We start from the raw sequence: 12,996 nt of genomic DNA, 5'->3' as shown, positions 1-12,996 counted from the left end.
ACACAAACAATCGAAAGCATCTTTAAAAGCAAATGCAACGGGAAAATGCTGCAGGATCCAAAAGAAACACGCTGCAAAATACCAAAAACATCCACACGAACGATACCCCTAAAACAACTGCATGTGAGAAATGCTGCAAGTTGACAGAACAAAATGGAAGGGAGGTCATCAGACCTAGTGGACATTCATCTTTAAAGGGAAGTGCACTTTTTCATAATCATTACGAGACAAGAACACACATGTTTTTGTCTTTTTTAGCCTTCAAAGCCCTTTAAAACAACTTCAAAACCCTCCACCAACGTTTTATATTCAGACTAAGTATGTATATAATGTAGTAACACACACACATTCATAACAATATGTCAACAATATTTACCTTACTTTGGTCATTTTAATCGGCAGAACTTCTTTCCTCAGCGCGTTGATTACTGTTTCCATGGCAACGCACTTCCGGCAACAAATGTGTGTTCATACTTCTGGAAAAGTACAATTAAATTTCCACTGATAGTCACGCACACATGCTAGGTGTGGTGAAAATACTCTCTGCATTTGACCCATCCCCTTGTTCCACCGTCTGGGAGGTGAGGGGAGCAGTGAGCAGAAGATGGAAGAAAAGTATTGAAAACAAATGTAGAAAAGTTGGAAATAAAACAGTCAACTATTTTTTAGTCCCGAGTGTTTGTGCAGGGAGTACAAGACCAAAAATAAACAAATTACCCCGTTGGGAATAATCATTTTCAAACTTCATTTCTACTGTACTTGCAAATTTGCATCATCTTTAATAACAAAAGTCGCGGCTACTGCTGCCCACATTTTTTACGCTCTCCGCAAAAACTCTCGGGTGCTACTTTTTCAAACGACAACAAATGTGTTGTGTTGTGCCTTGATTCGCGCCACATTAATTTGGCGTAGGGGTGTAACGGTACGTGTATTTGTATTGAACTGTTTCGGTAGGGGGGTTCCGGTTCGGTTCGGAGGTGTACCGAACGAGTTTCCACACGGACATATTAAGTAGCGTAACGCACGTTGTGTAAACAATGCACACCGAGGCACAACACACGGCATGCTAGCAGCTAACGGGCTACGATAGACTGACCATACGTCCTCTTTTCACCGGACATGTCCTCTTTTGCGGAGCTATCAGGGCGGAGTTTCTTAAATGCCTCAAATGTCCGGCATTTTGAGTTAGGGTTGCGTGTATTTTCAATGTACGTTCAGGGTTAAGAAGGGGTTGAAAACAAAACAAATTGTGAGGGAGGGGCAGAGACAGAGAGAGAGAGAGAGTTATGATAAACTCGCATGCTTCGCCAGGCTCTGCTTTTTATCCACAGATTTATCACATTTAATTTTGTATTATCTATAGCAGGGGTGTCAAAAGTGTGCCATTTGCGGCCCACAGCTAATGTTTTAAAGGCCCACGGCACGTTCTAAAAATACTATTCAAATAATGAAAAACATAACAAAAGTGAAATAAATAAAGCTTAAAGGTGAAATGTAATATAGAAAAAGTTGACTAATAAAACAAAGCTGTTTTTTTTCTTTCAAACTGTCATTGCTCAAAACGTAATATTGCATCAAAATCAATGTTATTATGAATTATTGACCTATCCAAGGTTCCCATTACTTCACATCAAATATTCCACTAAGAAAAATATGTTTGGTGGAAGATTTTGCAAATTTGGTAAATAAATAACCCCAAAATGTATATTTTGTTGTTTTCTTACTGTACCGAAAATGAACCGAACCGTGACCTCTAAACCGAGGTACGTACCGAACCGAAATTTTTGTGTACCGTTACACCCCTAATTTGGTGAGCTACAAGCAGTGTGGGAAAAGGTCAACTCTGATGTCACCGTAATCGACCTGAAATGTTTCAGTATCGTACATCATATTGGCTTGTTGGTGCAGCAGGATTACCGTATTTTTTGGAGTATAAATCACACTGGCCGAAAATGCATATATAAGAAGGAAAAAAACATATAAGTCGCACTGGAGTATAAGTCGCATTTTTTGGGGAAATGTATTTGATAAAAGCCAACAGCAAGAATAGACATTTGAAAGGCAATTTAAAATAAATAAAGAATAGTGAACAACAGGCTGAATAAGTGTACGTTATATGAGGCATAAATAACCAACTGGTATGTTAACGTAACATATTATGGTAAGAGTCATTCAAATAACTATAACATATAGAACATGCTATACTAGGGATGTCCCGATCCGATATTTGGATCGGATCGGCTGCCGATATTTGCCAAAAATTGCGTATCGGCAAGGCATGGGAAAATGTCGATCCAGATCCAGTTTAAAAAAAAAACTCCGGCCCGTGTTTTCCAACGCACCGATTTAAATAATACATTGCACTTTTCTGCTGCTCCGTAATTTCCGTTCCGCATTTTCCAGCACACCTTCAACACATCCACAGGTCTGTGAATTCTCACGCAGTTGCTTTTAGCTGCTGGCATTACACGACAGGCTCTTCTCACTCTTTCCTGTGTCTCCCTCTCACAGACAGCAAGCGCACCTTCTTACACACGTCACATACTGTCACGACATACGTCACATACTGTCACGTCATACGTCACATACGTATACGTCCTCCCCGAGCAGAGAGGTAGCAGCATGGCTAACGTTAGCTGTGATGCTAGCGCAGCCGTGCGAGCAACGCTCCCTCTAAGGTGCGCGCTGTTCAAGCGTCCTCTGCGCATAGCAAATCTATGCCACGCACAAAATCAAATAAAAAAATAAGCGCATAACACATAAGACAATAGTTTTCGTCATCATTGTTCAAATATTGTGACGTCTGTCCAGACGCTTATCTCCATTCGGTGCCACACGTCCACACCATCAAAATGCAGAGGCAAAAATTTCCACATCAACACCGTATGAAAAAATTAGTGATTTTTTTAGTTGTGATTTCCTTCTCTGCATGAAAGTTTAAAAGTAGCATATATTAATGCAGTATGAAGAAGAATGTTTTAATGTAGACATGCAAGCCTTGAAAGAACATTTTGAAAATCAAGACTACATTTCCTGCAAATGGGTGCATTTCTACCCTATATTTTAACTTTAGATTTATTCTCATATCAAACTCTTTTGGCTGTCTTTTTGACACTTACATCCGGCACCCCCCTCCACACCCTGGATTATAAATACCGGTAATGTAAATAATTCAATGTGATTATCTTGTGTGATGACTGTATTATGATGATAGTATATATCTGATAGTATATATCTGTATCATGAATCAATTTAAGTGGACCCCGACTTAAACAAGTTGATAAACTTATTGGGGTGTTACCATTTAGTGGTCAATTGTACGGAATATGTACTTCACTGTGCAACCTACTAATAAAAGTCTCAATCAATCAATCAAAACACATAGAATCCTCATACTGCTGTGATTATATGCATCAAGTGTTCATTCAAGGCTAAGGCAAAATATCGAGATATATATTGTGTATCGCAATATGGCCTTAAAATATCGCAATATTAAAAAAAGGCCATATCGCCCAGCCCTAGTTTCAATGATGCCATTTCTGTTTGTCATGTATAATTTTGTCTATTTTGTGTTTATCCTTGAATAAACAGGTCAGTTTCTTGTTACCAACCATTGTGTACTATTCAAACTCCCCTAATTCAGCTGGCTAGTTGTTATCAAGAGTACTAAAACCCTTTTCAACATGATTCTGACAACTAAGTAGGCTAAGTAACTTTAAACTTTAATACATGCTCGGATAGGCCAGTATCGGTATCGGATCGGAAATGCAAAAACAATATCGGTATCGGATCGGAAGTGCAAAAACCTGGATCGGGACATCCCTATAAGAGTCATTCAAATAACTATAACATATAGAACATGCTATACGTTTACCAAACAATCTGTCACTCCTAATCGCTAAATCCCATGAAATCTTATACGTCTAGGGGACGGCGTGGCGCAGTGGGAGAGTGGCCGTGCGCAACCCAAGGGTCCCTGGTTCAATCCCCACCTAGTACCAACCTTCACCCAAGACACTTCACCCTTGCTCCTGATGGCTGCTGGTTAGCGCCTTGCATGGCAGCTCCCGCCATCAGTGTGTGAATGTGTGTGTGAATGGGTAAATGTGGAAGTAGTGTCAAAGCGCTTTGAGTACCTTGAAGGTAGAAAAGCGCTATACAAGTACAACCCATAGTCTCTTACGTGAATGAGATGAATAATATTATTTGATATTTTACGCTAATGTGTTAATATTTCACACATAAGTCGCTCCTGAGTATAAGTCGCATCCTCGGCCAAACTATGAAAAAAACTGCGACTTATAGTCTGAAAAATACGGTATATGTAAAATAATGAATTATTGTGTGGTTTTTGCTCATGCATAAATTCAAGTACATCAAGTACGCATCATTCAATCCCCTTACTTGGTTTTAGTCCTCTTTGTGTTTATATACATGTGCATTTTTCAGGCTTGTGGCATTATTGTTGACCTGATCCGCTCCAAGAAGATGGCAGGAAGGGCAGTTTTACTGGCTGGACCACCGGGCACTGGAAAGGTAAACAAACTTGTCATCACAGCATGAGCAGGACAAATGTGTTTCAACACCTTTTTCTTTGAAAGTGTTTTTTTTATTTCTCGCTCCTCTCCCTTTCAGACGGCACTGGCTTTAGCGATAGCACAGGAGCTGGGCAACAAGGTGCCTTTCTGCCCCATGGTGGGCAGCGAGGTCTACTCGTCGGAGATCAAAAAGACAGAAGTACTGATGGAGAATTTTAGAAGGGCGATAGGTGAGCATCACTTCGTCTGTTAGTCCTCAAAGGTGACCAATAAGACTTGAGAAAGTCGCTGGATTTGTCGCTTTTTTGGAAAAAGACAATTGGGATCCCCCTGCTATGTCTTCTTATTCTCTGGCAGACCATAAGCATCATTTATAAAGGTTGAACCGCAAGTACCTTTTACCATAAAATGCTGGTATTTATTAAAAAATGTGGAAAAAGTTGCGTATTTCTACTATGGGTGTAAAAAAAAAAAGATTTTAGATTGAAACATGATTCCTATTTGTACTGATTATTGATTTTAAAAAAAATAATTTTTTTTTAATATATATATATTTGTAAACATTTTTTATTTAAATTATTTTTTAAATAAAAAAGATTTATACATTTATTTTAACCTCAGGCAAGCCTACTATTTATTGTGTACTATTAGTGGGCGTGTCGCGTGCGATTTACTCAGACTCTGTACAATAGAAAAGTGGCGCAGCCCACCCCACCGGATTTAAATGATGTTTTTGTGTATACGACACAGCGTTCACCATGGAAACACTCATTTACTGCACATTCCGGTCATCCTGCACTGACCTGTGATGTTTGGTTGTTTTCAGACATGTAACAGTTTTTTTGATGGGCATTTTAGAAGCAGTCCTGCAGTGCATCTAGAACAGAACTCACTTTCTTAGCAAGTTGAAGGTGGCACTAGCTGCATGCGAGCGTGCTCTGAAATGTTTCAGGCACAAAAAAATGCAAGTTGCAATAATTTTTTTGGGGGGGTGAAAAAGGCTAGCGGACGCCATCAATTACCGTATTTTTCGGAGTATAAGTCGCACCTGCCAAAAATGCATAATAAAGAAGGAAAAAAACATATATAAGTCGCACTGGAGCCCGGCCAAACTATGAAAAAAACTGCGACTTATAGTCCGAAAAATACGGTAAATCTGTTTGAATCAGCCCTTTAAGTCATCCGGCAGCTATGAAATCAGAAAATGATATTGCTGAAAAGACAATATGTCCAATATTTTTTATTTTTCACAGTCCACATAAACTATATTGCCAAAAGTATTTGGCCACCTGCCTTCACTCACATATGAACTTGAAGTGCCATCTCATGGAATTGTTCAAAATGTTTAGGTATCCTGGAGCATTCAAAGTTCCTTTCACTGGAACTAAGGGGCCAAGCCCAACTCCCGAAAAACCAACCCCACACCATAATTCCTCCTCCACCAAATTTCACACTCTGCACAACGCAGTCCGAAATGTAGCGTTCTCCAATCCCAGACTGGTCCATCAGATTGCCAGATGGAAAAGCGTGATTCATCAGTCCAGAGAAGGCGTCTCCACTGCTGTAGAGTCCAGTGGCGACGTGCTTTACACCACTGCATCCCACGCTTTGCATTGGACTTGGCGATGTATGGCTTAGATGCAGCTGCACGGCCATGGAAACGCATTCCATGAAGCTCTCTGCGTACTGTACGTGGGCTAATTGGAAAGTCACATGAAGTTTGGAGCTCTGTAGCAACTGACTGTGCAGAAAGTCTTTGCACTATGCGCTTCAGCATCCGCTGACCCCTCTCCGTCGATTTACGTGGCCTACCACTTGGTGGCTGAGTTGCTGTTGTTCCCAAACTCTTCACTTTTCTTGTAATAAAGTTGACTTTGGAATATTTAGGAGTGATGAAAACTTCACGACTGGATTAGTTGCACACCTATTACAGGTCCACGCTGGAAATCACTGAGAGCGGCCCATTCTTTCACAAATGTTTGTAGAAACAGTCTCCATGCCTAAGTGCTTGATTTTATACACCTGTGATTAGGACACCTGATTCTCATCATTTGGATGGGCGGCCAAATACTTTTGGCAATATAGTGTATGTTGACAAGCAATTTCCCTTGTGGATCATTAAAGTTTGTCTAAGTCTAAGCACCGCCTCCTTTCTCACAGCTATTTCTGCCAGTTTGCACGCCGTCTCTAAATGACACAAAACCGCTCACGCAGAACAGCTACAACCTTGATAGATCACGCTTTGTGTGCTAAATTGTATAGGATGCCATGTGATCTGAGAATAACAAAGCTGATCTAGCACAGGAAGGAAACATCAATAGGTGGTCCTCATCACCGTAGCTTGCGCCGCGAGAACCCGATCTCCAGCGAGCTTGTCACCACCGATCCAATTAGAGTCTGTGCCTCACCATCTACGACCCCCAAGCACCCGCTGCACCAAAGCGGAACAAGACTTTTTAAGAAAACGAGGCCCAGGAATGTTGGCGGGGATCTGAGGCACATCACGTGCACAAGAACACAAAGGCATTCATGTCGTGGCGGTCCTCTCCCTTGCAGGGCTGCGTATCAAAGAGACGAAGGAGGTGTACGAGGGCGAGGTGACAGAGCTGACCCCCTGTGAGACGGAGAACCCCATGGGCGGCTACGGGAAGACCATCAGCCACGTCATCATCGGCCTGAAGACGGGCAAGGGCACCAAGCAGCTCAAGGTCAGATTGACACCGTTGATGAATCCAAAACATACCAAATGTACATTGGAGCCAGAACAGTAAATATGCTGTCTTTCTACCATTCAAACTCACTTTAATAAGAGTATTATTGGACAACCTACAGCAGGGGTGCTCACACTTTTTCTGCAGGCGAGCTACTTTTCAATTGATCAAGTCGTGGGGATCTACCTCATTCATATATATAATTTATATTTACTTATTTATGAAATATATGTTTTTGTTAATAAGTTAAAGGTGTTTAATGATAATGCAATCATGTTTAACACATATAGTTAATAAATTAAAGGTGTTTAATGATAATGCAATCATGTTTAACACATAGTTAATGTTGTTAATTAATTAAAGGTGTTTAATGATAATACAAGAATGTTTAATACATATAGTTAATATTGTTAATAAATTAAAGGTGTTTAATGATAATACAAGTATGTTTAATACATATAGTTGATATTGTTAACAAGTTAAAGGTGTTTAAAGATAATGCAAGCATGTTTAATACATATAATTAATATTGTTAACAAGTTAAAGGTGTTTAATGATAATACAAGCATGTTTAATACATATACCGGTAGTTAATATTATTAATAAGTTAAAGGTGTTTAAAGATAATACAAGCATGTTTAACACATATAGTTAATATTGTTAACAAGTTAAAGGTGTTTAATGATAATACAAGCATGTTTAACACATATAGTTAATATTGTTAACAAGTTGAAGGTGTTTAAAGATAATACAAGCAAGTTTAACACATATAGATTCCTTTCTTTCATGAAGACAAGAATATAAGTTGGTGTATTACCTGATTGTGATGACTTGCATTGATTGGAATCAGACAGTGGTGCTAAAACCGTCCGCATTTTCGAATGGAGGAGAAAAAAGTCCTCCTTTCTGTCCAATACCACATGAAAGTGGTTGCTTTTTGGCATCTTATTTGTCCAGCTTCCGTACTCCTTTGTATACACTTTACAAGAAATACATTGTCGGCAAACTCCGTAGCTTGCTAGCTTGTGCACGCCAGCTTTCTGAGACTCTTATTTTGTTAGCGCAACTGTGCAGTCGGTCTTTGGAGTTTTGACGACAGGTACGGCGCCAGAGTCTGTTGAAATAAAGTGTTTCTCGCCTTCCTGTCGGTAATTTTAATGAGCTGGCAGCAGCCAGCGTCATCTCAGAAGACCCTCGGGTGCCGTGAATGTCAATCAAGTGACATCATAGTGAAGATTTATGATCGCTCATTTTTAGGACTATTTTTTTCATGCCTGGCTGGTGATCGACTGACACACCCTCCGAGATCGACCGGTAGCTCGCGATCGACGTAATGAGCACCCCTGACCTACAGTATATGGGACAAATACTTTGTTAAAAAAAGAATAGAGGAGTCTGCATACTGTATTTTCCAGATTAAATATAGTGCACTGGTGTAAAAGTCGCACCCACAACATTTTTCTAACCATTATTTTTTGCCCATATATTACGTAACTATCTGTGGCTTATAGCAGTGTTTTTCAACCACTGTGCCGCGGCACACTAGTGTGCCGTGAGATACAGTCTGGTGTGCCGTGGGAGATGATCTAATTTCACATATTTGGGTTAAAAACATTTTTGCAAACCAGAAATTATAGTCTGCAAATGATGTGTTGTTGTTGTTGAGTGTCGGTGCTGTCTAGAGCTCGGCAGAGTAACCGTGTAACACTCTTCCATATCAGTAGGTGGCAGCCGGTAACTAATTGCTTTGTAAATGCAGGTAAAAATGTGTCTTATGCTTAAAACCAAAAATAAACAAAAGGCAAATGCCCCTAAGAAAAGGCATTGAAGCTTAGGGAAGGCTATGCAGAACGAAACTAAAACTGAACTGGCTACAAAGTAAACAAAAACAGAATGCTGGACGACAACAAAAACTTACTGTGGAGCAAAGACGGCGTCCACAATGTACATTCGAACATGACATGACAATCAACAATGTCCCCACAAAGAAGGAGAAAAACAACTGAAATATTCTTGATTGCTAAAACAAGGTAGATGCGGGAAATATCGCTCATAGGAAGACATGAAACTGCTACAGGAAAATACCAAAAAAAGAGAAAAAGCCACCAAAATAGGAGCGCAAGACAAGAACTAAAACACTACACAGGAAAACAGCAAAACAATTAAGGTTTGTCTAAGTCTAAGCACCGCCTCCTTTCTCACAGCTATTTCTGCACAACTGCCAGTTTGCACGCCGTCTCTGAACGACACAAAACCGCTCACGCAGAACAGCTACAACCTTGATAGATCACGCTGTGGGTGCTAAATTTCACATATTTGGGTTAAAAACATTTTTGCAAACCAGTAATTATAGTCTGCAAATTATGTGTTGTTGTTGTTGAGTGTCGGTGCTGTCTAGAGCTCGGCAGAGTAACCGTGTAACACTCTTCCATATCAGTAGGTGGCAGCCGGTAACTAATTGCTTTGTAAATGCAGGTAAAAATGTGTCTTATGCTTAAAACCAAAAATAAACAAAAGGCAAATGCCCCTAAGAAAAGGCATTGAAGCTTAGGGAAGGCTATGCAGAACGAAACTAAAACTGAACTGGCTACAAAGTAAACAAAAACAGAATGCTGGACGACAACAAAAACTTACTGTGGAGCAAAGACGGCGTCCACAATGTACATTCGAACATGACACGACAATCAACAATGTCCCCACAAAGAAGAATAAAAACAACTGAAATATTCTTGATTGCTAAAACAAGGTAGATGCGGGAAATATCGCTCATAGGAAGACATGAAACTGCTACAGGAAAATACCAAAAAAAGAGAAAAAGCCACCAAAATAGGAGCGCAAGACAAGAACTAAAACACTACACAGGAAAACAGCAAAAAAATTAAGGTTTGTCTAAGTCTAAGCACCGCCTCCTTTCTCACAGCTATTTCTGCACAACTGCCAGTTTGCACGCCGTCTCTGAACGACACAAAACCGCTCACGCAGAACAGCTACAACCTTGATAGATCACGCTTTGGGTGCTAAATTTCACATATTTGGGTTAAAAACATTTTTGCAAACCAGTAATTATAGTCTGCAAATTATGTGTTGTTGTTGTTGAGTGTCGGTGCTGTCTAGAGCTCGGCAGAGTAACCGTGTAACACTCTTCCATATCAGTAGGTGGCAGCCGGTAACTAATTGCTTTGTAAATGCAGGTAAAAATGTGTCTTATGCTTAAAACCAAAAATAAACAAAAGGCAAATGCCCCTAAGAAAAGGCATTGAAGCTTAGGGAAGGCTATGCAGAACGAAACTAAAACTGAACTGGCTACAAAGTAAACAAAAACAGAATGCTGGACGACAACAAAAACTTACTGTGGAGCAAAGACGGCGTCCACAATGTACATTCGAACATGACACGACAATCAACAATGTCCCCACAAAGAAGAATAAAAACAACTGAAATATTCTTGATTGCTAAAACAAGGTAGATGCGGGAAATATCGCTCATAGGAAGACATGAAACTGCTACAGGAAAATACCAAAAAAAGAGAAAAAGCCACCAAAATAGGAGCGCAAGACAAGAACTAAAACACTACACAGGAAAACAGCAAAAAAATTAAGGTTTGTCTAAGTCTAAGCACCGCCTCCTTTCTCACAGCTATTTCTGCACAACTGCCAGTTTGCACGCCGTCTCTGAACGACACAAAACCGCTCACGCAGAACAGCTACAACCTTGATAGATCACGCTTTGGGTGCTAAATTTCACATATTTGGGTTAAAAACATTTTTGCAAACCAGTAATTATAGTCTGCAAATTATGTGTTGTTGTTGTTGAGTGTCGGTGCTGTCTAGAGCTCGGCAGAGTAACCGTGTAACACTCTTCCATATCAGTAGGTGGCAGCCAGTAACTAATTGCTTTGTAAATGCAGGTAAAAATGTGTCTTATGCTTAAAACCAAAAATAAACAAAAGGCAAATGCCCCTAAGAAAAGGCATTGAAGCTTAGGGAAGGCTATGCAGAACGAAACTAAAACTGAACTGGCTACAAAGTAAACAAAAACAGAATGCTGGACGACAACAAAAACTTACTGTGGAGCAAAGACGGCGTCCACAATGTACATTCGAACATGACACGACAATCAACAATGTCCCCACAAAGAAGAATAAAAACAACTGAAATATTCTTGATTGCAAAAACAAAGTAGATGCAGGAAATATCGCTCAAAGGAAGACATGAAACTGCTACAGGAAAATACCAAAAAAAGAGAAAAAGCCACCAAAATAGGAGCGCAAGACAAGAACTAAAACACTACACAGGAAAACAGCAAAAAAACTCCAAATAAGTCATGGCGTCATGTGACAGGTCGTGACAGTACACCTACGGTACTTTGAGACAAGAGCTATAGTGATGCATGCTTGGTTATGGTTTAAAGGCATATCCAACAATTGCGACAATGACTTTTAACTGTCAACTGAGTTTATGATTTCTGCTGGTGGTGTGCCTCCGGATTTTTTGAACGCAAAAAATGTGCCTTGGCTCAAAAAAGGTTGAAAAACACTGGCTACAGTATGGACTATAAGTCGCAGATATATACGTTGTAAAACAAGTTATTTACTCAGAAAGATTCTGTAGATGTTTATTTACCGTATTTTTCGGAGTATAAATCGCTCCGGAGTATAAGTCGCACCGGCCGAAAATGCATAATAAAAAGGAAAAAAACATACAAGTCGCACTGAAGTATAAGTCGCATTTTTGGGGGAAATGTATTAGATAAAAGCCAACACCAAGAATAGACATTTGAAAGGCAATTTAAAATAAATAAAGAATAGTGAACAGGCTGAATAAGTGTACGTTATATGAGGCATAAATAACCAACTGGTATGTTAACGTAACATATTATGGTAAGAGTCATTCAAATAACTATAACATATAGAACATGCTATACGTTTATCTGTCACTCCTAATCGCTAAATCCCATGAAATCTTATACATCTAGTCTCTTACGTGAATGAGATAAATAATATTATTTGATATTTTACGCTAATGTGTTCATAATTTCACACATAAGTCGCACCTCCGGCCAAACTATGGAAAAAACTGCGACTTATAGTGTGAAAAATACGGTATTTTTTGCCCATATATTATGTAAATATCTGTGGCTTATAGTATGGACTATAAGTCGCAGATACAGTGGGGCAAAAAAGTATTTAGTCAGCCACCGATTGTGCAAGTTCTCCCACTTAAAATGATGACAGAGGTCTGTAATTTTCATCATAGGTACACTTCAACTGTGAGAGACAGAATGTGAAAAAAAATCCAGGAATTCACATTGTAGGAATTTTAAAGAATTTATTTGTAAATCATGGTGGAAAATAAGTATTTGGTCACTTCAAACAAGGAAGATCTCTGGCTCTCAGAGACCTGTAACTTCTTCTTTAAGAAGCTCTTCTGTCCTCCACTTGTTACCTGTATTAATGGCACCTGTTTGAACTTGTTATCTGTATAAAAGACACCTGTCCACAGCCTCAAACAGTCAGACTCCAAACTCCACTATGGCCAAGACCAAAGAGCTGTCGAAGGACACCAGGAAAATAATTGTAGACCTGCACCAGACTGTGAAGAGTGAATCTACAATAGGTAAGCAGCTTGGTGTGAAAAAATCAACTGTGGGAGCAATTATGAGAAAATGGAAGACATACAAAACCACTGATAATCTCCCTTGATCTGGGGCTCCACGCAAGATCTCATCCCGTGGGTTTAAAATGATCA

The 12,996-nt window shown here is 39.6% G+C and overlaps 2 protein-coding genes across 2 annotated transcripts in view; one reads left to right on the top strand and one right to left on the bottom strand.

Annotated features, from left to right (window-relative positions):
* Positions 1 to 439, bottom strand: part of eefsec (eukaryotic elongation factor, selenocysteine-tRNA-specific) — a 42,769-nt gene extending 42,330 nt beyond the window's left edge. Inside the window, exon 1 of the mRNA XM_061940621.2 lies at positions 377 to 439. The gene's annotated coding sequence lies outside the window, so the exon portion shown is untranslated. The remainder of the gene's footprint in view (positions 1 to 376) is intronic.
* Positions 1 to 12,996, top strand: part of ruvbl1 (RuvB-like AAA ATPase 1) — a 37,396-nt gene that overhangs the window by 379 nt on the left and 24,021 nt on the right. Inside the window, exons 2-4 of the mRNA XM_061940669.2 lie at positions 4,450 to 4,536; positions 4,636 to 4,768; positions 7,095 to 7,246. Of these exons, the coding sequence (XP_061796653.2) occupies positions 4,450 to 4,536; positions 4,636 to 4,768; positions 7,095 to 7,246 (372 nt within the window). The remainder of the gene's footprint in view (positions 1 to 4,449; positions 4,537 to 4,635; positions 4,769 to 7,094; positions 7,247 to 12,996) is intronic.

Source organism: Nerophis lumbriciformis, linkage group LG03, assembly GCF_033978685.3.
Source record: "Nerophis lumbriciformis linkage group LG03, RoL_Nlum_v2.1, whole genome shotgun sequence".
Taxonomy (NCBI): domain Eukaryota; kingdom Metazoa; phylum Chordata; class Actinopteri; order Syngnathiformes; family Syngnathidae; genus Nerophis; species Nerophis lumbriciformis.
The sequence above is the reverse complement of the archived record's forward strand: the minus strand, read 5'-3'. Positions and strand labels throughout refer to the sequence as shown.